The sequence below is a fragment of the Thamnophis sirtalis genome, unplaced genomic scaffold (genome assembly GCF_051295495.1).
Source record: "Thamnophis sirtalis isolate CommonGarterSnake01/CBP01778 unplaced genomic scaffold, rThaSir2_p1.2 scaffold_5, whole genome shotgun sequence".
NCBI classification, from domain to species: Eukaryota; Metazoa; Chordata; class Lepidosauria; order Squamata; family Natricidae; genus Thamnophis; species Thamnophis sirtalis.
This window is the reverse complement of record NW_028261385.1, coordinates 70,542,381-70,570,240: the sequence shown is the minus strand read 5'-3', so window position 1 is coordinate 70,570,240 and position 27,860 is coordinate 70,542,381. Positions and strand designations below refer to the sequence as shown.

The 27,860-nt window shown below is 36.0% G+C and overlaps 1 protein-coding gene across 2 annotated transcripts in view; it reads right to left on the bottom strand.

Moving 5' to 3' along the window:
• The window catches only part of LOC148045419 (transient receptor potential cation channel subfamily M member 3-like), a 238,653-nt gene that overhangs the window by 139,205 nt on the left and 71,588 nt on the right, over window positions 1-27,860 (bottom strand). Inside the window, exon 1 of one of the 2 annotated variants that reach the window (XM_087715995.1) lies at window positions 2,446-2,710. The exons of the other annotated variant lie outside the window; for it this stretch is intronic. Coding sequence (XP_087572121.1) covers window positions 2,446-2,535 — 90 coding nt within the window. The 5' untranslated portion in view covers window positions 2,536-2,710. Of the gene's footprint in view, window positions 1-2,445; window positions 2,711-27,860 lie in introns of those variants that run through there. 2 annotated transcript variants of the gene reach the window in all.

Below are 27,860 nucleotides of genomic sequence, written 5' to 3'. Positions count from 1 at the left end.
CAAATGGAAGGGAGGAGGGTCAATGGTGGAGGTGATTACTGAACTGATGGCAGACTCTGGCTCCCTTCCCTTGCTCTCTACTGTTCAGCTGTCCATCTTTTTGATTGTCATATTGATGTATTCTCATTGTGTTCTTTTTCATTTTACTGTAGTTTACTGTACTATTATTTTACTTTTATTCTCTTTACACTCTTCTCATATCTTCCTTTTTATTTATTCCTTTTTGTAAGTTTCCTAGAGTAGCCCCCTGGTAAGACAGGTGGAAAATAAAATAAAATGTATTTTAGATTTTCCATATTGACTCTGATTCACTTTTGAAATAGTTATAGCATCCATGGGGGAAAGGAGAGAAATAATGTTTTAGTTTTTTTCCCATTTTAAATAAAGATTATCTATTTCTATAATTCCATTTTATATATAGTTATTCAAATTCTCTAAGTTTCAAATGCTTATATGTTCACACCAAAAGCTAAAAACAAGAACCCACTCCTTCTATTAGCACTCTTGGCTTTGTATTTCTCTCCTTCCTACTCCATCTCAACTGCTGCTACCAAAATAATAATAAATAAAGATCCCTTGTGGTTCAGAAAAGTGGTATGCAATTGTGGCATTTATCCATGGATCATTTTATGAAAGCTTATGAGAAAAGAAACTGCTGAGTTTTTAAAGTACCACAAGATTCTCCTATAAGAGAACAATAATCAAACTTCAGCTATAAAAATGTGGTGTATTGAGAATTTCTGAACAATTTTTGGAAGAAACTCAGGTATTTTTCTAGTTCAGAGAAACTCCTCTGTAATAATCTGGTCTCTATAGAAGCTGCCATCTGAGAGTAACCATCTTAAAAACAATTCAGTCTTAATTTTGGATTTTTTTTTAAAAAAAGATCAAATTAAAATTTCCAAAGTTCACACCAGCAGGAACATTTTACATTTTACTAGTAACAGAATGAGGTTATAATCCTTCCTCTTCCTCTTGTTATAATTTGATAAATGTAGATAAATAAGATTACGGACTAGCTTAATCCACAAACTAGTCCACAGCAAACATATGTACACAGCATGATGCATGTCGATTCCGGGGGTTCATTCCAGAGTAACCCTCCTTTTGCAAATTTCTTCTCCAATTAATAATTCCTACAGAAATTTCTACTTGAAATTATTTCATTGTATGTGAGAAAAGCAAGAAATAATTAGGTATCTTTATAATTGGTATCTCTAAAAGCAGTTAGCATTCTTTTATATCATTCTGAATTGCTATTAGAACCAAGCACTTGATGCATTTGCCTTAGGTTGTATCACAAAATGTCCTCAAATCCCTCCACATTCTTTCATGTTGGGGAAGTCCTTTATAGCAAAGCTTTAGTCAGAGATCATAACAATGCAGCATGATTTAGGGGTGGGTGGAGGAATATAGATAAGAGCACCAGAAAGGTGCTGCTGAGTCTGCTTAATTTTTTTCCTGCTACTTCTTCCCTGCCTATGAACAGCTGGTGGAGCACAGGTTTGAAGAGAGAAATGGGACAAAGGAAAAATATTTCCCTCTAGCTTTCTAGCCATAGATCAAAGCTCAGTGGCTGCATTTCAGCTTAACATGTTCTGAATACTAGAAGCATTATACAACGACAGGTAATGCATAGTGTGGCTGTAATCCTGTGATCGTATCTGAGAGAAACATCATAAATCAAAGTGGAAGTTTTTGTGAAACAAAAGTGCAAAAGTAGTGAAATCAGTCTAATAAAACCCACTTTTACAAACCGATATTAAATACTTGTTTCTCAATATATCCCCTTCTAAGGTTGGTCTAAGATTTACTCAAGTAGAATACAACAATCTCAATGGTACCCTACAAATTATTGTATAGTTAAATAGAGGATATGCTCGGGTTCTTCTTCTACTGGATCAAAAGGAGCTTATGCCACTTTTATAACAACAACCAAGACACAGATGCTTAAGAAAATCAAAAGAAGCTTGTTTCTAGATGGAGGAAAGAATCTGATTAGGAAGTTTTCCTCTGTCCAGAAGCTGATCTCATATCTCCATGGGAAGATTCTGAACTAGTTTTTATATAAATTGCAATGGGAATTACCAAAGATGAGCACAACACTCCGCTGTTCCCATAAATGGATCTGGAGACTTAAGAAGAGAAACGGAGAGCTATTGGTATTTCTTTCAATCTATATTTGTACCATACAAACAATTATTCTTGCTATCTCAAACATTTTATTTTAGCATTAAATGCATCTGACACTATACCAAGGCTAAGAATTCCACCCAAGTCTACAAATGCACTTTTCTTACCTACATATGAGCAACAGAATATCTCCACTGAATGAAAAAAGCAGCATCTACTGCAAAAAGTAATTGTGGATTTGTACTATAATTGCAGCATGAGAAACAGCTAACAACATAATCACAATCATAAAACACGGTGTTTTCACAGTACCTTAAGTAGTCTGACAGATGGGAGAAAGGCAGCATGGCAGAGCTTCCGAATGGTCCAATTTAGTGGTCGGGGAGCATCACTTTGACTCATGACCCTCAAATATTCCACTGGAATAATGAAACACAAACCTTACCAATGTCTAAAAAACAAATGCTCCTCCACTGTGCTGAAATTCCATGTCCATTAGGGGTCCACACCTGCAATTCCATTAGCCAGATGTCTCCTTTAACTTGACTGAAAATCTGACAAAGTGCTTTAGCCACTGATTTGCTTTAGCCACTGATCCTCCGTAAGAAAACACCTTCCCAGCTTGGATTGGTTGTGCTCATGCATACCAAATGTGTTGAATGAGAGCAATCAGACTGCTTGCTGCTGCTCAGGGGAGGGCTGCACCGTATTACAGAGAAAGGGACAGCATGCTCTAAAAAAAATGCCTGCAGTAGAGCTGTGTGCTCATTCTTGCTCCTTTCCTTTAGAGCACAAGCATTCTGTTTTTGCTTGCTTTTTATCACGGGAAACTAGCAACAAAATATATCAAGCAATCCAGCGGACAAGTAGACTCCAATTTCTCCTGTAGAACATAAGTGAAGATAAAAAGCTTTCAAGGAAAAGGGAGGGGTTTAATGACGATAATGAGAAGAGCTAGCTAGCTCTGAAATGGTTAAAAATCATCTAATCACTCTTTGATGAACTGTGTCTGATTTTAAGAATTTTTTATTTAAAATTATAATAGTCGTGTTGCAATGCACACATTTTATTATTAGCAAATGAACAGGGATGCCCCCGGCAAGCTGCCAATTTTACTTAAAAATAAAACTGAAATTTGTTTGCATTTCTTTTTCTTTTCTTTGCTAAGTATCGTAAACCATATGAGGTCTCACAGAACAATGAGTGACATAAGATCCTCCAGTTTAAAGGATGAACTAAAAACACAAGGAAGTATCCATTTTCATGTATATCTCTGAAAAAAAAGGAATTATAACTCTGTTACAACTGATGTATCCATGTACATTGGATTAGGGTAGCCTCCTGCTTCCTTGGTGTGTGCATTTTTATGCCTTCTTTCATGAAGAGGGGAATGACTGTACTTTAAAAAAAAACTGTGGCTTTTCTTTTCAATGCCGTATACACACTACACTGCCTTTAAAGAGGTTAAGCCTTTAAAAGTGTCAAATGTGATTATGGCTATATGAGCTTGAAAGGAGCATTCAACTGTTATGAGTTTGGAGGAGGTTGGTTAAGGTGACCCCAAAGGATTCCTTTTTCCCATAAAACTTGACCTAATTTCTTGAGTCCAAGATGTCTGTAAATTGAACTATCAAAATAGATAGTCAGAGACAATGCCTCCTGACATCAAAGGGGCAGGTGACAGATGTCATTGGGTTTTAATAGTTCAAGATGGAAGGTAGAGGCTGAGAAGGTAGGGAAATTACTTCATCTTACTTTCTCCCAGGGTCAAGAAGAATTGTCATTTTTGTGATCACCCTGTAGTGGAAGTAACCTGCAAAATGCTGTGGATAGATCTAGAAATCTGGTGTGAAAGCAGTGGTGGGTTTTAATTTATTTTACTACCAGTTTGCTCATGCATACAGAAGTGTCCGGTGGTGGAACCACTACCGGCCCACCGCCACCACTTTCGGTTTGCCTAATCTGGGGTGAACTGGCAGAAACCCACCTCTGTGTGGAAGAGTAATCTTTGGAATATCAATGCAATAAATGCCTCACCTTATTTTCTTCTGTACTGTATATATCTGTAAGCAAACATTATATCCCAGAATTATCATCATTCCTCAGAGACTTTCTCCTAAAAATAACCCCGAGTCTTAATTTAGTGCTGATACCTCTGAAAATCTTCATTGTTAGGAAGCAAGGCTTATATGCATAACACAGTATTAAATGTTATCTTAAAGGAAAAATGCAATTAAACTTTTCAAGATATTGGGTTATTATTAAGAGGCTGCAGGCACAATACACAGCCAACAACAAGCACAGTTGTCATTCTACTTAAACATATGTAAATGTTCCATTTATAGAAAGCTTTAGGCCATATTTAAAAAAATACTTCACGGAGAGGAAGATAAAGATATCTATGGAGCCAAGACTATCAATAGCTACTAACCATTGTGGCTAGATTATTTTTAATGTAGTTCTAATGATAGATGCTGGGAACACAACTGGATATATGCAGTATTTTTTACCTACAAAAAGGCATCTGGTTAACCACAGCAGGAACAGAGTGTGGGATTTGACAGGTTTGTTGACCCCACAATGATTTCAACTATCCCACACAGGTTCATCTTTCTATGAACCCAGAAATCCTTAATTATTTTATGATCTTCAGTGAATTCATGGAATCTAAAGAAAACTTGGAATAGTATTAGCATAATATTACCCATTTATAACATTTTTTTCTATATTAATAATGGTATCATTCCAAGTATGGGGTCTTCTGTGTCCATTAACAGCAGTTGTTTCATTTTTCATTTAAGAAGATTCCAGGATTAATTAATAAAATAAAACATCAAACATTAGTAGATGAAATCACTACAATAGAATTTAATATTTATCCCCAGAAACTGAATAGTCCATTCTTTTAAAATAAACATTAAATTTTATATCAAACTAATAATACATTTATATATAATTTTAATACTTTAACCAGTCTTACGAAGGCCAACAAAAGTGGTTAAACACTTTTTAACCTTGTTGATAGATTACAGATAATTTTTTGTAGAAGTTAATTCTAGAGGACTAGGGCCAGTGAGAGGTGAGATGTAGCTTTTAACTATAAGGAGATACCAGCTGGTGCTTGCAAAGTGACTGAGTTCAACCCAGAGGGATGTGAGTTATAAGCTGATTTTTCAAAAAACTAATATGCTCATAAACAAAGCTTATGTTAACATTAAATGGGCCCAATACAACAATTTAAAATCATGTAGAAAGAAACTGAAGGGGGAAAATTAACAGCACACCCGCAATACCCACATTCAAAATAGAATGCCTATTTTCAAGTTGTTCAAGATACAGAAGGACAAATACAGTGAGAATTAAAATGTGCGAAACATACTATTTTTATTTATAAAAACAATCTATAACATTTCTGAAAACACTTTAGCACTGTAATAATCTGACAAGGCAACATCAATGAGTTTACAGTTTTCTTATTCCCAGCATAGTCATAATGTTGACTGCAGGTGCCGTTAGGCAAATGGGGAAAAAAGGATAAGCTTAAAGCAAGAGTACTGTATGTTCTTACTAGTAAGCTCTTACTTTTGAGCTCACAAGCAAATGAGCTCCTATACTTAGCCTCCAAATACTCCCATGAAATTCTGTATTAATATGCAATACCCTACATTTTATAGATTCCCTTAATCAAACAAAAATAATTCGCTGTATTTTTAAAAAAACAAGTAGTTTTTTTACATATCTAATGTCCCTATCTGATAAAATAATTACTATAATTTTGGTCATGGTGGATGGTTGTGGAATTGAGGAAACTGTTTTGCACATCTGGATGATAATGAGCTTGGTTAAATATTATCAATTTTTTAAATGTTATTTAATGTGTGTGTGTGTAACCAATTTATAGGGTTTATAAGCCAAGCTATGTGAAGAGTAATGGTGATTTTGATAAATACTATCACAAATCCCATTGGAGAAAGAAACAGACTTTTGGTAACATTAACATGACAGAAAGAAGAAACAAAGTACAGAATACAGGAGTAATTACTTCAGTTATAACTACTCTTCTTAAATCCTCAAGGATTCAGCTGTAATCAATTTTACTATACTCTTGAAAATCATTTTGGTGCTTTAGAAATTACATCCAGCATTTACAATTGGCAGTCTGTTACTTTAAGCAACACTTTCCCCTCACAAATAAGTGAAAGAATAAACTTTTACTCAAGCTCAATTAATTAGGATATAATTCTATGGATTACTATTGTAAAGAGAAAAAACAGAAAAGTAAAATAAACCTGTTTAAAAATCCTGGGAGGAAACTTGAAAAAATGCCACTTATATTAACAAGCAAATAATTTTTGCTAAATTCTTATGTAATGTTTTCAAAAAATGATATGCTACATGCAAGTGATATCATAAAAGGCTATGCAGGTAGTGCTAGACTTACAACAGTTCATTTAGTGACTGTTCGAAGTTACAACGGCATTGAAAAAAAGTGACTTATGACCATTTTTCATTCTTAAAACCGTTTCAGCATCCCCATGGTCATGTGATTTACATTCAGATATTTGACAACTGGTTCATATTTATGACGGTTGCAATGTCCCAAGGTCATGTGATTGCCGTTTGCGACCTTCTAACAAGCAAAGTCAATGGGGAAGCAAGATTCACTTAACAACAGGGTTACTAATTTAACAACTGCAGAGATTCACTTAACAAATGTGACAAGAAAAGTCATAAAATGGGGCAAAATTCACAACAAATGTTTCACTTAGCAACATAAATTCTCGGCTCAATTGTGGTCGTAAGTTGAGAAGGACTTGTACAGAGAATATTCTTCAAAGATCTCAAAAGAAGTAACATACAAGAATATTCAGACTTCATATATTTTGTATTGTTACAACAATTAATACAATGTGGGGTCACTGGGTCAAAATTGTAAGCAAAAGAATAACAATATAACTTTAAGAGGGATATTTTTGAAATAATATTACATACTTCTGAGCTGAAATATATATGTATGTATGTATGTGTATGTGTATGTGTGTGTATGTATGTATGTATATATATATACATATATATATACATACATACATACATACATACATACATACATACATACATATATATATATATATATATATATATATATATATATATATATATATATATATATATTGCAACTGCTTCGGAGAACAACAGAAGGCTATGCCTAGTACATGAAAATTGTTGAAATGTGGTGGTTTTGTGATACCTCTTCATGGATTACTGCCTTGTTGTGGCGAAGGAGCTTGCATAGCTCAATGAAGCTATGAGCTATGCTGTACAGGACTACCTAAGACGGACAGGTCACAGCAGAGAGCTCCGACAAAACGTGATCCACTTGGAGAAGGAAATGGAAACTCACTCCAGTATCTTTGCCATGAAAACCTCATGGACAATACCAAAAGGCGAAAAGATATGATGCTGGAAGATGAGCCCCTCAGGTGGGAAGGTGTCCAATATGCTACTGGGGAAGACCAGAGAGCTAGTACTATTAGCACCAGAAAAAATGAAGCGATTGGGCCAAAGCCGAAAGGACGCTCAGTGTGGATGTATATGGTGGTGAAAGGAAAGTCCGATGTTGTAAAGATCTATACTCCATAGGAATCTGGAATGTAAGATCCATGAATCAAGGCAAGCTGGTCATGGTTAAATAAGAGATGGCAAGACTGAACATCTAATGAGCCAAGGTGGCGCAGTGGTTAGGGTGCAGTACTGCAGGCCACTTTAGCTGACTGTGATCTGCAGTTCAGCGGTTCAAATCTCACCGGCTCAAGGTCGACTCAGCCTTCCATGCTTCCGAAGTGGGTGAAATGAGGACCCGGACTGTGGGGGCAAGTTGCTGACTCAATTTGCTAAAAAATTTGTAAACCGCTTAGAGAGGGCTGAAAGCCCTATGAAGCGGTATATAAGTCTAATAAATAAATAAACATCGACATCTTATGAATCGGCAAACTAAAATGGACAGGAATGGGTGGATTTAATTCAGATGACCATCAGGTATACAAGAATCCCTCAGAAGAAATGGAGTAGCCTTCATAGTCAACTAAAGAGTAGGAAAAGCAATACTGGGATACAATCCCCAAAATTACAGAATGATCTCAGTTCGAATCCAAGGTAAACCATTCAACCTCACAACAGTCCAGGTCTATGCCCAACTAAGGGTGCTGAAGTGGATGAAGTTGACAGATTTTATGAAGCCCTAAAGCACCTTATAGAATTAACAGCCAAAAATGATGTCCTTATCATCATGGGATATTGGAATGCTAAAGTAGGAAGTCAAAAGACAACCAGAATAACAGACAAGTTTAGCCTTGGAATACAAAATGAAGCAGGGCACAGGCTGGTAGAATTTTGTCAAGAGAATACGATGGTCACAGCAATCACTCTTTTCCAACAACCCAAGAGATGCCTCTACACATGGACATCACCAGATGGTCAACACAGAAATCAGATTGACTATGTGCTCTGCAGCCAAAGTTGAAGACGCTCTATACAGTCAGTAAAAACAAGATCAGAAGCTGACTGGCTCAGATCATGAGCTTCTCATCATAAAATTTAGGCTTAAATTGAAGAAAGTAGAGAAAATCATTAGGCCACTCAGATATGAACTATATCATATCCCTAATGAATGTACAATAGAAGTGATAAATAGATTTAAGGAATTAGAATCTGATAGATAGAGTGCCTGAAGAACTATGGATGGAGGGTTGGAACACTGTACAAGAGTGAGCAACTAAAACCATCCCAAAGAAAAAGAAGTGCAAGAAAGCAAAATGGCTGTTGGAGGATAGCTAAGGAAAGAAGGGAAGTGAAAAGCAAGGGAGAAAGATACACCCAATTGAATGCAGAATTCCAGAAAATAGCTAGAAGAGATAAGAATGCCTTCTTAAATGAACAGTGCAAAGAAATGGAAGAAAACAATAGAATAGGGAGGACCAGAGATCTGTTCAAGAAAATTGGAGATATGAAGGGAACGTTTCATGCAAAGATGGGCATGATAAAGGACCAAAATGGCAGGGACCTAACAGACAGTGACGTGCAGTCAGGTGAGGCAGGGGAGGCAGAGCCTCACCACTGTCATCATGAACAGAAAAAATATATATAAAAGGAAAAAGGCGAGAGCTGAGGTCAGGCTGAGCTAGCTGCTGCCAGAGTCACTGTGGATGACTCTGCTTAACTGCTTAAAAAAGCTTCTAAAAGCACCCTCTACAGGAGGAGGCAGGAGAACGACGTGCCTCATCTAGTTTGACTAGGCGTTTTATGATCACTCGAGCAGAGTTAAGCAAGGGTTAAAAGCCGAAAAATTCCTGACGTAGGTGAGGCACATCGTTCTCCTGCCTCCTCCTGTAGAGGGCACTTTTTTAGAGGCTTTTTCAAAGAGTTAAGAGTCATCCACGGTGACTCTGGCAGCAACTAGCTCAGCCTGACCTGAGCTCTTGCCTTTTTCCTTCTACATTTTTTTCTTTTCATGATGACTGGCAAGAGCAGAGTTGAAATCCTCTCTGAAACGGCTGGAAAAGATACATGTAGGTCGGAGGGAGGGGAAGGAATTCAAACTTCATCCTCCTGAGGCGGGGCTGTGGGCAAAGGCTGGAGGGAAGGACCCTGACTGGCTTGTCCTCCCCAAATGTAGTTTGATTGCAGGCAGAGCCACGTTGTCTTTTCAAACCTGCAATCAATGAAGCTGGGCTGGATCTTCTGGGGCTGGGGGAAAGTGTGTGTGCTCCAGTATGGCTCTTTGACTGGCTTCCTGCCTCCTCCTGTGGTCTGCCTGACTCCCTCCAATTCAACTTTTGTGTGTGTGTGTGTGTGTGTGCTCGTTTGAGAGTTTGTTTGAGTGAGAGAAGGAAGCGGGTAGGAGAAATAGTCCAATCCAACTTCTCTGTGTGTATGTGTTTGAGAGAGGGGAGAGGGAGGGAGAGAGGGAGGAAGGAGGAGAAGGGAGAAGAAAAAGAAAAAGAAAGAAAGAAACTTATTTCGCAAAGGAGAAAAACAAATGCTGTCACTTTAAATCGGAACAGAGCATGCCTGACTGTGGAATTCTGGGAACCCACCACTGTGTCAGTGCCTCACCAGCCATAAACCTCACCACACGTCACTGCTAACAGAGGCAGAAGAGATTAAGAAGAGGTGGCAAAATTACACAGAAGTATACAAGAATGAACTTAACGTCCCTGATAACCACGATGGGGTGGTCACTGACCTCGAGCCAGACTTTCTGGAATGTGAAGTCAAATGTGCCTTAGGAAGTCTGAGCAACAATAAAACTATTGGAGATGACAGTATCCCAGCTAAGCTATTCAAAATGTTAAAAGACAATGCAGTAAAAGTGCTACACTTAATTTGCCAGCAAATTTGGAAAACTCAACAGTGGCCACAGGATTGGAAAACATTTGTTTACATTCCAATTCCAAAGAAGGGCAATGCCAAAGACTGTTCTAACTACCACACCATTGCACTCATTTCACATGCTAGCAAAGTTATGCTCAAAATCCTACAAGCTAGACTCCAGCAGTATGTGGATTGAGAACTACCTGAAATACAGGCAGGATTTCAAAGAGGTAGATGAACTAGAGATCATGGAGAAAGCTAGGGAGTTCCAGAAAAATATCTATTTCTGCTTCATTGACTATGCTAAAGTCTGTGATTGTGTAGATCACAACAAATTGTGGCGTTCTTAAAGACATGGGAGTACTAGACCATCTTATTTGTCTCTTGAGAAACCTATATGCGCGTCAAGAAGCAATAGTGAGAACTGGACATGGAACCACTGAATGGTTCAAAATTGGAAAAGGAGTTCGGCAAGGCTGTATACTCACCTGCCTATTTAACTTATATGCAGAGCACATCATGAGAAAGGCGGGGGTAGATTAATCAAAAGTTGGAATTAAGATTGCCGAGAGAATTAGTAACACTCAGATATGCAGATGTTACCACTCTAATGGCAGAAAGTGAAGAGGAATTAAAGAGCCTCTTGATGCAGGGGGGGGGGGAGGAGAATGCAAATGTTGGCTTGAAACTTGACATTAAGAAAACCAAGATCAGGGCATCCGGCTCTCTCAATTCTGGCAAATAGATTGGGAAGAAATGGAGGTAGTGACAGATTTATTTTCCTGGGTTCCAAAATCACTGCAGATGGGGACTGCACCAAAGAAATTGGTGTGGGGACATTTATGTTGGACATAAGAGGACATTATGTAGAATGCAAAATTAAAGAATGTGAAAAGAACAAGATAATATACAAAGATGTGACATCTATTTCTGAGTTTGATTTCAAATTCTTCAGAAACCAGCAGTGCGCCTAGAAAAACACCAGCATGTATTCATTCTCACAAATGTATTACTCATTACTTAGAAGTAGTTTTATCAATAAACAGCAGCCATGAAAACCTACATTCTGAAAGGAAACCCTTAAGAAAAGCACTTGGCAGTAATATAGACTCTTTTGTCAGGATGTTTTATTACTGGGAATATTTCCAGTCATATCTTCCTCTGAATGAGGCTTTTTACCCTAAGCAATTACACCAATGCAAAATATACTGTTATACATTATCTGGATTGTTCCTTGCTGTTCAGAAGTGTTTTGGCCCCTAAGACACCATGAAGTCAGTAAACTGGATTGCTTTGTGGCAGATCTTTTCCTATATGACCGAACAGTTTCACAAAATGATTCTTAGGAAATTTGCCATAGACTTCTTATTTGTTACTTAAGGCATTATTTGGTTCTTTATCACTATGAGGCATTTGGGAGATACAGTTTAAAGATTAGATTTCATGGTTAAGCTAATGATTAAATATAAACTTTCCCTTGATCTGAGTTTGACATTTTGTGACTACATGAAAAGAGCTGTATAGTTTCCTTGGTAATAATATGGAAGATACTTGCCAATGTCTTCTTTTAAAATGGTTTCTAGATTTCCCATCCTAATGTGCTCCCTAGGATTTTCTAGTCTATACCTGCTCTCAGAATGTAGACATACTCAGAATGTTTCTTGTTATTATTGTTGTTATTATTATATACATTATTTGTTCTTCCATAAAACCTTATGGTTTAAATATGATCTATCAAGAATTACAGTTAAAGGATTAAAATGTTATCTTACTATAGTAAAAATATAGTTCAAGATATGGATTGGGAGAGATATCGATCTAGGCTTACTTAGAAAATCATGGCCAATGTTATCTTAAAAAAAGAGACACTAAAAATAGTTAAACTTATAAATATATTATAAGGTATGCTTCCTCCTGTTTGTATCCATGACAACACAGATTTGTTTTCTGGAACACTAGATAATTACTTCAATATAGCATACATAAAATTAAACAGGTTTCCCCCCCCCCCAGAAATATTAGAGGTACACATTTTGACATCTTCCAATATATGGATATTATAAAGGTGCATATAAAAGCATCATGAGCTGAAATTATTTGGTGATCATGAAATAGGAAGCAGTTTTTTTAAAAAGAATAAAAATTGGAAAATATACAAAGTGATAAATTTTTTCTGTAAATTGAAATGTCCTTCTGTGTTTCTTATTACAGATAATCCTTGAATAAGCTTTAACAAATAGGGCAGCAGCACAATAGTTTTATTGTTATTTTGTTTTGGAGTGAAACAGTTGTGATTGCCTTAGTAACAATCTTTAAGTAGGCCAGGATAGTTAACTTGACACTGACACTTTGAAAATCAGCACTGGAAGAATCTGCCTTCCCTCATACAGGGAGCAAAAATATAGTACAGATTAGTCAAGTTCTAAACAAATTTGTAGTCTTTATTTTCTTGAGTGTAACGATAGTCATTGCCCTTATTATTGCTCTGATTCATGTTGATAGCCCTATACAGAGCACTGCTAAAATACTCCATAGATATTTTTCTAAATTACATTTTGCAAACTGTAATATGCAATATAGTCTATGCTGGTAATTGTAACTTAATCCAAGATCCTCAATCAGCCCATCACTTCTTCTTAAAACTGTATTGCAATATAATAAAAACGCATTTCAATTTCACATATTGTAATTTAATAGATATTCTATATTCTCTAATTATAATATATACAGAATATATTTTATTTTCTCATATGTATTAACATTGTTTTAGAATAGGTATTTTAAAATTTTGCCTGCTTTGATAGATTATTTTGTAGATGGTACACTCAACCCCATTGTAGTCAAAACCCATAAGATAGGTAGTCCTTGTTTAATGTTCCTAATTGGGACAGGAATTTCCTTCATTAAGTAATGCAGGCATTAGACAAAACATCACATGATTGACTGCTTACAGACAGTGCAATCATAAATGCAACTGCAATGGATTTAACTTTGAGGACCAGATGTAAAAACCATTCATTCAATTCCACTGTAACTTAGAACAGTTGCTGATCATTAAGCAAAGACCACCTATACACCTATTACTTAAAAATAAGTAATTTCAGAAGATATTGAAATTCTCTCATAAGAGAACCTTGTTTTAAATAAAAATTATTTTAAAAATGAGTTTTGGCAAATATGTTAACATTTTGAATGGTTTTAAATTATTTATATGTGGATTATTATGGCATTAAAATTTTAAATCTTGCAGAGCAAGAAAAGACAAAAACTCTAGAAATTCCTCAGTGGAATTTTACCATGAGTAAAGGTTCTAAGAATTCTTTGCATCTCTATCAGAGACAATGATATAATAACCATATTGTCAACATGAGAACCAATAGGTTTATCAGCTAGTTTTGGCAGGTAAAAAATTCCTTTATTGAGATGTCATGTAATTAAGTTTATGTAAAAATTAAATTGTGTGTGTGTGTATTTCCTAGCCTAGATGTAATAGCACCTATTTTGTAGTTGTCTATAATAAAACATTTAATCTTTTTGTTATTCCCTCCATTGTTTTATGAGATTTATCATACATTAAAGTCTTTAAAAAACTGTACTTGTTGTTCAAGCTATAGATCAATATGCTTTTAAATATGGAAGCAAATAATGTATGCACCTCAGTTTTGGATTTATAAAAGTAGACAACATTTGATAATATTCATCATAAGGTGAAGCTGATAGTAAAAATTATATTATTAGCCTTTCAGGATAATAGTTTCCTGACTAGAGTAGGTCTAATAAACTAAATTAAAATTTTAAATTAAATTAAGAAATTAAATTAAATTAAGCATCATAGGAAAAACACAATTTTAAAAATATATCAATGTATTACATAAGCTAGAAGAAAAAGATTAACTTTAATAATTGTGCAGATTAACTGTTACATTTATATCTTGCCTTTCCTAGAGGAATGCCAGATGCTGTACATGGTGCTCCCTCTTCCTATTTCCCCACCCCAAAAACCTTGGGAGGTAAAGCTGCACTGAGAACAAGTGACTTGGCCAAACAAGGAAGATCCAGCTCAGCCATGGAAGCCTATAGGGTACTATAGGCTTCCATGGCTGAGCTGGATCTTCCTTGATAATTCTGCATGCTTTGCTGACCTGATACTACCATGTATTTATTAATTCTTTTAGCACCTATTATTATGCCAATTTCCAATCTATTACTTAACATGAAAGTTTTAATGCCTTCATCTCTTTCATCTTTAATCAAACTCAGTTCCTAGATGGATCATTTCATTTTCTTGGCCAAAAAAGAGAACTAGTTTTGCTGTTGCCATCTTTCAGGATAAAGTCTGATTATTCACTTTATTCTCCAGTCCTGGTCATTCCTGATAGTTTATCACCCCCCAAAATATCTTAATCTAATCCTGTTTTCTGAGACCAGCCAAAGTTCACTAGGTGGTCAATTATCTATAATGAAAACTTGTTGAAAAATAGTTAATCCTTCTGTTCAGTATATGGGCCAAGATGATTTGACCCGCATTGATCCAATATTATTTTGCCTTGTTTCAGAGATAATGGCAGGATTGATTCTGTTTAAGACAGTAGATTATTATGACTAAAATTACACTCTGCTATTTTTAAAAAACTTGAAAATCTGATAAAGAAACATGACAAATAACATAAAGTGATAAAAAAGGTATTTCCTACACCAGAAGTTTAAATGTCAATATAAATGTCTATCATTGATATTTTATAGAATTTAGATAAGATGAAAAAGAAAAGAACAAGTGAAACAGCAGCAGTAAGACAAAGTTAAAAACCTTTCTACAATAAACTGAGGGTAGATTAAATCCTTTCATCCTAAACTTTCCTTCAGAATGTTTTGTCCTTTCTCTGTTTTATTTTAAAAAGTCTTATAAGACTCAGGCTATTTCTTAAACACCTCTGAAAGTGGAGAAGTACTAAAGTCTTTACAAATAAAAATGAAGGAACTGGATTCCTAGAAGGGCATCCATCCTTTGCTAATGGATTTTATTTCCTGATAATTCAGTTAGGATGAACAAAAAAAAAGGAAAAATTGACAGCTGCGTCAGTTCTTATTACAAACATATCTCTTTTATGCATGTTTCCTTGTATGTAAAGAAAAGAATGTTAACATCTTGCAATAATTAGTAGCCATATTATTCAGTGGTGGGTTCCTATCGGTTCGGACTGGTTTGGCTGAACTGGTTGTAGTTTGGTGACCTGGATCGCTGGAACCCGCAGCGACCCAGGCCTGCCATGCCCCCACACCGGTTCTCCGGGCAGCGCTACTGCAGCACTATCTTGTTTTTTGCTTCTGCACATGTGCAGAGCATTTTTATTGCATTGTACATGACTGTGCAGCGTGCATCAAGCGCACGTCTGCACAGCATAGCCATGAGCGAACCAGCAGTAGCGACTGCGGGAACCCACCCCTGATATTATTGCTGCTTAGCAATGACAGTAGTTACACACTTAATAGGCATTGACAAGCTATGGACAAATCTTGAATTCCTATACAATTTCTCATATTAGAGTATCTATTCAAAAAAGTTGGAAAAAAGAAGCAATTCTCCCATATTGCTTTTTCAGGTGAAAATGGAAAAAGGAAAAAGAAGAAATGTATTCAGCAGGCTTTATTATTCTGACATTTAAAAGAGCAGTAGTAAGAACATACATTATTTCTCGAAGGTTAAAATTAATAAGAATATGCATTAAATACCTTTTTGTATGACATTATAGCCATAGGACAATTTCTCTAAGAAATGTTCTCATTTTTCTGCCATTTTTTAAATTTGGCACAGAATAGAATTATGTAGAAATGTTCATTATCATTTATAGTCTAAAAACTAAAGACCTGAAATATTTTGCTCTAATTTCAAACAGCCATTCCCACTTCAGTTTTATGGCTAGAGGGTCCACCTTTCTGTTTCTCATGAGATCACTATGATGCTTCAAGGTCAGAACTTTTAACCCTTACAATATTTTTACAGAGCTTTAATATTCATAATATTCATAAGTTATAGCTTAACCCTATGGCTATTTATTTAAAATTAAACCAATTCATCTCCAGTAAAATACATAGAATCTTTGGCAGAAAACGTATCACACTTGATCCTTAAACTAAGTTCTTCACAAGCCAGCTGTGGAACCAAATTTTAGAGGAATTAATATAAGTAACATGAACTTGAAGGAGTTTAGACATTTAAAATAGATAGAGCAGGGAAGCAGAAAAGTAGAACATGCAAATCTTCTAAAATGTAATATACTTCAGCTGATTTGAAAAAATGTTTTACCACTCCATGCTGAAATTGCAGTTAAAACAGTACATATAATGTGACACATATCAGTGTGACTGAGCAGGAAAAGACTCAATGATTTGAGAGGCTTTCTTTAAAAAGAGTAGATCCAACAGAAAAGGATGGGGGAGTAGCATTACGTTGAAGCAGTATGCCAATGATCTGCAGGGGGAGAAGTTTTCATCAACATGATAAATGTAGAATTATTAATTAATTACATTTAACAAGGCTGCCTGTTCCAATAGACCTTGTGCAGCTTACAACAAGAAATACAATTTAAACAAATTAAAACATAACACATTGCAGCCCCTATTAATAACCTTCTGGAACACCAAGAGAGCAGGCATCGTATTACAACCATTAGTGACTGTTCAAAGTTACAACACACTGAAAAAATTACTTATAACCTTTCCTCACACTTACAACTATTGCACATCGTCATGGTCACATGATCAAAAATTTGGCAACCAGAATGCATTTAGAATGGCTGCAGTACCCCGGATTCATAAGATCATAATTTGCACCTTCCCAGCCGGCTGTAGACAAGCTATGTCCATGGAAGAAAGTCAGATATGCTTAACAATTGCAATGATTCACTTAACAACTGTGGCAAAAAAAATAATCATAAAATTTAACATGACTCCCTTAAAAACCTCCTTGCATAAGAAAAGAAATTCTGGTCCCAATTGCCTGAAGGGTACCTGTAAATTTCTGAAGAGATGCTTGTATGGATTGTACTCTTCAAATATCTGAATGTTTTTCCTGCAAGTGTTGGGAGTAAAATCATTCTCATTTATTGAAGTGGACAGGCCTAGACTTAATATTAGGAATAGATTTGATTTAAACATTAAAATAAATGTCCTTATATCGTTATCTGTAACAACACTCTCCAATACAAAATTTGTACTGACCAGCAAATTAGATTAGTTAACCTTCAAAATTCTGTCCTAAAATTGCATTACTTTATTACATACACACATATTTTTTTTTGGGGGGGGGGGGGAGAAAAAAGAGAAAGAGAATGAGGCTTTAATCCCATTACATACTTACATACTTGTAAGTCCAATGGCTTTTGACAATATTTACTACAGAATAGCCTGGAATGAATAACATCCCAATTTATTATGCAAAATAGATTTAATGTCCTCATTTGTACATTACTTTAAGTTGATGACAATGTGAACAAACTTAGCAAGCTTCAAGTGAAGATCTATTGGTTTACAAATATTTGCTTGTTTGGATGGAAACCATAATCTAAATTCTGTCTTCCCTGGCTTGTTTACCCACTTATATAAGGCTATGAACATAAAAGTCAGTAGCTTTTTTCTAAGCAGTAAAGGCAATCAACAAGAAAGCTGCTCAAAATATACCTTTTGTTTCAATCCATTCATTATATGTTTGTATGGATATATAATCAAGTCAACAAACAAATTAGTGTGATTACTTGTTATTGTTAAATATACTCCAGAGGTTGGGGTGTGTGTGTTTAAAGTAAGATTTTTTTAACCTAATAAAGAAAAAAATCTGATGAAAAAAGATAAAAAGATGTTTCAAAATGACATTATCAGCATCATTTTTATGCTTGCCAATACACAGTTCTATTTTCTTACAACTGGAATAACAGCAAGAAAACACTTTGCCAATCAAGATTTAATTTTTTCTTAAGCTATTTCAGAATACAGAATAAATTGGAATAAATTTTGAAAATTGATTTTTCTCTAAATCAGGGGTGTCAAACTCGATTTAACTGAGAGCTGCATCAGGGTTTGGCCTCAGGGAGGGGTTGGCCAGGGTGTGTGGCCAACTTGATGTCACTCATTGCGACGGCCTCCTGCAGCCCTCTGCCAGCAAAAATGGACCTCGGAAGGGGTCATGCACGACTGCCACTTGCAGCCCTCTGCCAGCGAAAACAGAGCTCAGACCTCTGAGCCCCCTTTTCATTGGCAGAGGGCTGCAGGAGGCAGTCACGGCTGAAAAAAAATTGCCAGAACTTTGAAATTTTATTTCAAGAGAATGTTTCATGACAACTTTACTCATTCTAAGATAGTACATTCCTATTCCTGATATTTAAGAATTGTTAAGTCATTTTGATTCTAGTTTATACAATTTGTATTATTTATATGAACAGCAGTGCATGAAATATTTTGCCTGAAATGCTGAAATGATAATACAATACCTTGTCAGCAACATATAGTAAATGAACTGTGAACTATCTCTGTTGTAGTTTTCCTCTATCATACTATACTGGTAAAAATTCTTTGGAGAAATGTCCTGTTATACTCTTTAAAAGAGAATTGCTTGCTATCAAGGCAAGTTAATTAATCTATTTGATTCCCTCCAGTGAGCTGCCTAAGGCCATCATATTTAGGAAGTATGAACAAATTATTACACTTCTATTTTATTCCCTGCAAGACATTTGGAAGCTAATGTAGTTTTTTTTAATATTCTGATCAGAATTGTTTTACTCAGAATTATTTTATTCAGCCATATATCTTATCAGACAAATATTCATAGTACCTTTAAAATACAAGAGCCAAATTATAACAAACTCTACCACTTAAAATAAATAAAAATGATTATGTCTCTTAGATTTATTTTGGCTTTTATTGTGTCCTGTTACTGAAGCTTGATCTCAACCTTCTAACAATAATTTTTGTATATAAAAATCCAAAATCCTCCCCCTCTTTCCAAAAATTTGACTCATAAAATATTTCAGGTAGTTAGGTAATGTTAGTGTTACAAAAATAAGACAAGGAAGAAATCTTAAAATGAAATGCACTGCAGAAGTAATTAAATGTTTCTCTGTATCTACTACAGGGGTGTCTAATTTAAGGACTAGATCTGCTTAGATCTGACCCATGGGGCTGCCCTGGAAACAATGAAGGACCAGCCCGATGCCTCTGCCAGTGAAAACGCAGCTTGGAAGAGCTGTGTGCGGCCCTCCTGAGCTCTGTTTATGCTGGCAGAGGATTGCAGGAGGCCGTCACAGCTGAAAATGAAACTTAAAAGCCTGTTTTCACTGGCAGAGCACTCGGGCCTCCACAGGCGCCCCCAACACGAGTGATGCTGAGCTGGCCATGCCCACTCCGGTCCCCCAAGGTCAAACACAAGCCTGATGGGGCCCTCAATGAAATCAAGTTTGACACCCCTGATCGGAAGATGCGAAGAGACCTGGCCATTAGAATTGCAGAGTTGGACACAACAGAATGGATAACATCAGCATCTAGCATAATATACCTGAGCCCCTGTATATTTACTTAAGTATGTCCTGCTGAATTCAATACATGCCTACATACCCATCATGCTGTTTAATTAGGGATAAGCATTTTTTAATCCTCTGTGATTCTGTCTCTCTCCCTCCCCTCTTTCTTAGCAGTTAACATATCTAATATTCCTGCCTTTCCCCCCGACAATCCCAAACCTTATGAGATCAGCTGGGCTGAAAGTGACTGCCCAAAAGACACTAGCCAACATTCATGCCTAAACTCACTTAGCAACCTTAATTAACATAATTGGGGCTAGAATCTTGGCATTTACTGAAGTGGTCAAAGAGCCACTGGTCTAATGCAGGCCTCAGCCCATTCAGAACCAGGCTATGCAAGCAGTGGACAAGCACGCTCGCTTGCTGCTTGCATGAAACCATTCCCTCTCCTCCCCCACAGGTGCTGGTCTGCAAAGCTGAAAGGTTGGGAACCGCTGGTATAATTAAGGTAACCAGATTTTCAGATTGGTAAAGAGGGACACCATTGACCGGGGGGGGGGGGGCTTGATTAAAATTTTTATATTTTGTCAAAAGGTCACAAAAGGCAATTACATGACCCCAGGACACTGAAACAATCATAAATACGAATCTGTTGCCAAACATCAAAATTTTGATCACGTGACCATACTGCAACGGTCGCTGTGAAAATGGTCGCTAAGTGTGAAAAATGGTCATCAGTCACTTTTTTCATTGCCCATTGTAACTTTGGTCACTAAATGAACTGTTTGAAAGTTAAGGCTAGCTTGCATTATAATGCCTTATGCTAGCTTACATTTTCAAGAGAGAGAAGCTAAGCTCCTTGTTAGAATTGAAATAGAAATGAGTAGAGTAGAGTAGAGTAGAGTAGAGTAGAGTAGAGTAGAGTAGAGTAGAGTAGAATAGTTTATTAGCCAAGTGTGATTGGACACACAAGGAATTTGTCTTTGGTAAATATGCTCTCAGTGTACATAAAGAAAAATAAAATAGTAAGATGGGCGGGGGAGCAAGTCGAAGAAGGAGTCAAAATTAAGCGGGATCTTTTGGGAATGGCCTGGGATGCGGGAAAAATTATGAGAAGGCGTGCCTGTCCCGTTAAATGCGGGATGTCTGGTCACCTTAGGTATAATGGTTAAGGCACTAGGCTAGAAACAAAAAAAGTCAGTGAATTCTAGTCCCACCTTAAGCATTAAAGCTAGCTGAATAACCCTCTCAGCCCAACCCAACTCACAAAGTTGATGTGGAAAAAGATTATTAGGGATGTCTCCCACCATGAGTTATTTATAAAAATAAGAAAGGGGACATATAAATAAATAAATAAATAAATAAATAAATAAATAAATAAATAAATAAATAAATAAATAAATAAATAAATAAATAAATTCAGTTCAATTCAATTCAATTCAATTCAATTCAATAGACATTGAGACTCCCAGGTAGCCATGACCGCTTCATTCAACAACCATGGTTCCAGTACTCCCTGTAGCAGTCATTATGTGATCTCATGGGTCATTAAGCAAAAGGAGTCCCTCTTCATGTCTCTCTTTTTGCCTCTGCAGGACTCTCCACGAAGGTTAGGAGAGAACAGTGGGCTCTGTTCATGCTTGGATTTTGACAACCAGTGTCCATGCATGCTGGAGGTTAGAATCCTTCTTTCCCTGCCTCTGTGGAGCTCTGAGCACTCGTGTCTGAGCATATTTACTCAGGACCCGCTCATTCGTGACCCTACTTCTTTTTGTTTTTATCACATTAAACAAAAGTAATCCATTTAAATAAGTACAGAACTTAAGCATTTCACCCATTTAAGTAGTTAAACAATTAAATATTTAAGTAACCATTTACACTGCTTTCAATTAGACTTTATGTTTCTCCTATATTCAACTCTCTCTTGTATATAACAGTGAACAAAAGCACAATCTTATCAATGGCAATTCTAGTTTCTTTCACCAAACATTTAAACCTCACAACAGACTATAACACTACATTTCTATCATTATCAGCATACAGATTCTCCATCCATTTTCTCATCTTTAATAAACATTATTCAAATGTATACAGATTAATAGTAATTATATTTCATTTCTAACTTCACTGATTAATCTTTCCTAACCTTCTCTGCATCATATATGTTTTACTCATAAATCTCAGAATAAATCATCATTTATTCACCATAAATCTCAGTATAATTTCACTCATGAATATAAGAATAATTCATCATTCCATCTCATAAAGTACACTATATTAAACCAAGTATAGCAGTTGTAGGAAATTAACAAGGGAGGGCTCAAATAAGTCTTGGGTCCCTTCATGCTCACAAGACATCTAAGTCAACACATATTGAATTCCTACCGCTAATTTCCCTTGACGGTTAGTAGTTCAGATGCTTATAGAGAGCATAAGCTTGCTTTTAAATCTTTATATTCATTTGATTCGCCTGGATTTCCTGATTTCCCTGTGATAAAAACAATAGTTTGATATGATATGAAACATGTTTTTAATAAATTGAAGAAAGTGCATGTCATTTGTGCGTTTTACTGGACAGAATCTTCAGTGTTGAACAGTAATCATATTTTCAGTTTAACTTTTCATTTCATCTCATCCAGGAGAAGTTAGCCTCTGTTGATATGCTAATGGATGACAGAAAGGTAACAATTGGAGGTCAGATTGTTCCTAAGGCAATTTTTTTAATTCAGATTTTTATAATTTATATGTTTATAAATATAAATGGGGGGGGGTCTTTGGTGCTCTCTGAGCTTGGGTTATTTTCTTGTTTTCATTTCATTATCAAACTATGTAGCATTACTGATGATGTTACCTAATATGGTAATGGAATGTCTGCAAGAAAACAACACATATTCTCTTCTGGTGGTATAGATGTAAATATTTTTTCATCTTACATGAGATGTATACAATTTCATATATTACTTTCGCACTTGAATATGCTGCAAATGTTTGCAATGTTAAATATAGAAAACCATTTGTTTTCTATTTTATTATAGCAAACTTTTCAAAGCAAGTATTATCTGCTGAATATGTGACAACTGTTTTTATTTAGAACACAATAATAAAATTATTTTGGAAATATAAAAAGATTGCTTGGTGTGAAAGCAGTGTCATTTTTTTCAGTTTGGTTTGGTTAAAAGGCAAGTTTCTTTTTTTATGTAAAAGCAGCAAAAATTAGTATTTGAACAGCAGTGAATAGGAAATGGTGTTAATTAAAGGGCTGTGAAAAGATTAGCAATACAATTTTAACTCTCAGTGAAATTCTAAAAAAAAAAAAAAACCCTACCTAAATTTCAACATTTATATGGAATCCGAATTTCTAGGTTAATTTTTGCGGGGTTAACCAAATTAATCTTGAAGTGACAATGAAAATAACCAAATAATTACAGACACTGCAATCAGAAATGGCACCCTACCGGTTTAACAACCAGTTCGCTGAGCATGCTCTTCACATTCAGTGTCCCCACGTCCCATTTTGGCTTCCAGGTTGGTGCAGGATGCCTTTCAGACCCAACACTGGGTGCAGGGGGTCATCCCTCCATGCCCCATTTTGGGCCTGGAAGGCCTCCTATACAAACCTGGAAGCCAAAAGTGGGCATGGGGATGCTGCGCGAGGCCCCAAAATGCAATACGAGCACCCTTTGCACATATGCTGTGCCACATTTCCCATACATGCGCATGCACATCTCCCACATGCACCCCACTCCCCCACACATGTGCAGCAGAGATCTGAAAACTAGCTGGCTAGTGGGAGGTGTGTGCATATGCATAGTGATGCTGGGCTGGGGCGACAACTGGCATGCCCACAGAGAGGGCTATGTGTGCCTCTGTGGCACACGTGCCATAGGTTTGCCATCACGGCTATAGAGGGACAAATCAAGAGCATACTATCATATTGCATTAATGTCTGGTTTGAAAGCATTACTGCTTCAGACAGAAAGGCGGTGCAGAGAGTGGTGAGGATGGCTGAAAAGATCATTGGTAGTTCACTCCCTTCTATCCAGGATAAAGCACATAAGCGATGCTTGAGCAGAGTTTGCAGGATTGCTTGGGACACTACACATCCTCTTCATGACCTGTTTCCCGTGTTACCTTCTGGGAGGAAGCTTCATAGTATCCTCTCTTGAGAACAGACAACAGAATTTCATTTTTAATGTGGGCCGGTGTGCTCTCAGTAAAAAAAAAAAGAGAATAAAGTTATCTTATCTTATCTTATCTAAACAATGTCATTTATTGGGACACTTTAGCAGGCCTACGGTGAGCATGATTGATGCCTCTTTTTTCTTTATTCCCATCTTGTTTTGTAATTTCTGCCATATTTTCTTTTCTTTTTTGGTTTTGTTTTTTTAAAATATTTTTAACAATTTGCAACCTACTCACTCTGGGTATCAAGTGGCTTATTATTATTATTGACTGGTTACAACGTCATCTGGACTGGATTTGGCATTTTTATCCACTTACAGAGTCTTTCCCATGGATCTGAGTTAGGCAAATAATGTTTGATGGTGTTAAAGGTGTCATGGAACAAAAGCTGTTTCAAGACTGCCTTTTGCAATTGACTGAAGTGACTTTGTCAATGACAAGGTTGTTCAAGTGATGCTCCAGATATTTTAGGATTGCAGCGAAGGCACTTATTACTATTGATACTATCTTTGCTGTCTTCTGCCATAGTTCTATTTCTCTATGCAGATCCTTGTCATCTTCTTCCGTTCTTTCTCTTCTCTTCTGCTGCTTCCAGTTATTGCAACAAATGTTTAAAATGATTCTCCCTAACCCACCTTTTTTCCTTCATGCTGAAGCATTACTAATGCAGTAGTCATCCTTGTGTACTCAACAAATTGCACTTAGTATCCAAACTGAAAACTGTAGGAAAATATGTTGCTGCTATAACATGAAGAATGGCACACTAAAGCCTGATATATTGTAATATTCCAGGCAGCAAAATGGCAAAGTTAAGAATTATTGTAACAAATAAATCTCCTGTGAACAAGATTACAACCAAACTTCTGAAATACTTCTGTGACATTTCTGTAAAGTAAAGTTTTATGAGACCAGCAGAGTAAAACAAGTAGGGTGAAGTATTTAACACCTCCTTTAGGCATTTGAGAAGAAACAAGAAAATAAAAAGTCTGTTAAAAGTTGATACGATTAAACACATATCACAATGGGAAAGTGGCTATGAAGAACTATTATTATGTGTATTTATTTCACTGAAAATGATCCTAGAGGAAATTAGTTCAGCTCAAGGCCTCCAACAAAAGAATTGCATAAAAGAGGCTTGACACAATGTCAAAGTGCTGAAATTCTCTTGTCTTTTCTAGGGCAGTTTTATAAAACAATGATGCTTTCAAAAATGCTAAATATACTAAATATAACATAAATATGAGAATTCATGCAGTACCTTTTTTTAAAAAAAGAAATCTATTATAAAATGTTGCAAACCCTACATCTATGTGTTAAAAGGGAACAAGGTTGATAATCCTTGGGCTCTATGCACAACTTTTGCAGCAAAAATGATAGAGCCATCTTAAGAGAAAAAGATAATGATTGATATTCTTATTTATGCATATGTATTTACTTTATTAATATTTATTTATTAAATTTATTTATTAAATATATTTATATGCCGCCCAATCCCGAAGGACTCCGGGCGGCTTACAAAAAATATATATACTAATATACTAATCATACTGCTAACATAGTACTGAACAAGTGTAGGAAAAGGAATTAAAATTAAGGAGGTATTTCTAAAATGAAGAAAAAAAATATAAGCCTACTTCAAAGCATTCAACACCAATGGGACTATTTAAAAGGCACCTGAAATTAGTCTTAAAATCAGCTTACTATGATGATTCTTGTACTTCTTAAAAAAACTTTAGTTTCAACAAGCAAAGCCTCTGTTTCTATAACACTTGGCTGTTATTCGAGGATAGATAATAATACTTTAACAACAAACAGAAAAAGGCATAAAATGCAAATGATTTCTTTCTCCAAATTAATATAATTCTGCAATAGAAGACATTCACAATCTTTTCACTACAAGTTTAAATCAAATGAATATTGGCTTTAAATAAGATATGTCTAGACTAGCTTTAATCTAAATAAATAAAACATCAAAGTTTTATTCACTTTTTTGTATTTATTTATATGCAGTAAATCATTAAGCTTATGCAGTACCAAAGACATTGTTTATGTGTATCTTCCTGCTTTTTTTCCACTCTGCAAAGCAGTTTTGTACGCAAAGCCATAATTGACAATTAAATCAAAATTGGCAAACTATGATTTGTACTTCAAAAATATCAATATCATGATACAATATGCAATCAAGTGCAGAGGAACCTGAATGATATAGGAACTAAACAGGGTGAGGACTGAATAATTTTAAATTTTAAGAGGTCCACAAGAAATTCCAGGGATATAAATTGCATTGGAAAGTCAATAATAACAATGGCAATAAGATAAAACAACAATAAGTCAGACATTAGCTTCTTTATTCTGGCACTAAAATTGCCTTGTCTTGTGTGTCTTTATAATATTCATTAATAAAAAGAGCACAGCTCTTAATATTATATATAGAAAACAGGTCAATAATTTGGTTCTTTAGTCTGTAGCTCTTTCTCCTGTCTCCCAAAGTCATTCCTACATACCACCATTACAACAATATATAAAAAGTGGATGAGCTATTTGGACAATGATGGATATATGCTTAGGATTTTTTTCCCTTGTCCTGAATACATAGATTAAGCATAAGTGCATATGGAAAAGTAATGAATAAAAATAATATTGATCTGATTCTTTGAGATGAAAGATTGAAAGAATTCAGTGAAAGACACAAGAAAGCTAAGAGGTTCAATATGTGTGACAAACTATTAATAGTTCCAAATGTGACAAACTATTACTTGTCAGCCTAGAAATGGGGGGAAATGGACACGAAAGAAAAAAGAAATACAGAAAATTAAACTGGAATAATTGCAAAGAGAAATAATAAGGCATAAATGAAAACATAGAGCAGTCTGTACAGGTTTTAGTTTTGGAGACCAGCTTCTAGGACATGGATCTTCAAACTACGGCCCATGGGCTACATGCGGCCCGCTGCAGCCATTAATCTGGCTCACGCAGGACCACAAGGCTGCCCCACCCACATCTCCCCACCTGCCCTTCGGCTGAGCGCAGGACTTAACCTTCACAAGCCCCATGGCCTGGAACTGAAAGGTAAGGCCAACAATTTTGGCCTGCACAGACATTCTGGAGGCGGGGAGGTGAAAAATGGGGCACACAGAAACCCGAAGAGGCCAAAAAAATAGGCAAAACAGCTGGCTTCATGGCCAAAAAACCAGCTGTTTTTGCCCTGCAAAATGCTTCCGGAGGTGGGGGTGTGTGAAATACTGGGAGCACAGAGGCCACAGGAGGCAAAAAAACTGGCAAAAATGGCCCATTTTCACCTCCCCCGCCTCCAGAAGATAGATAAAGACATATAACTGCACCCCCTTCCCTTGTGATTGTAAGCCGCCCTGAGTCCCCTCAGGGAAAAGGGCGGCCTATAAATCTTAATAAATGAAATGAAATGAAATGAAATATAAATAGACAGAGACAGAGGGAGAGAGAGAGAGAGACAGAGACAGAGAGATTTCTCAAGCTCCTTGGGGCTGAGAAGAATTGCTGCAAAACTGAATTTCCTGAAGTTGAACACTAGACTCCTAAACAACTGAAAAAATGATCTAGTAAAAGGAAAAGGCAACCAAAAGAGCAACATGCAAACAAAAGCAAATAAAAGATTCCCAGGAGCAAAACAAATTAAAGTTTAATTTG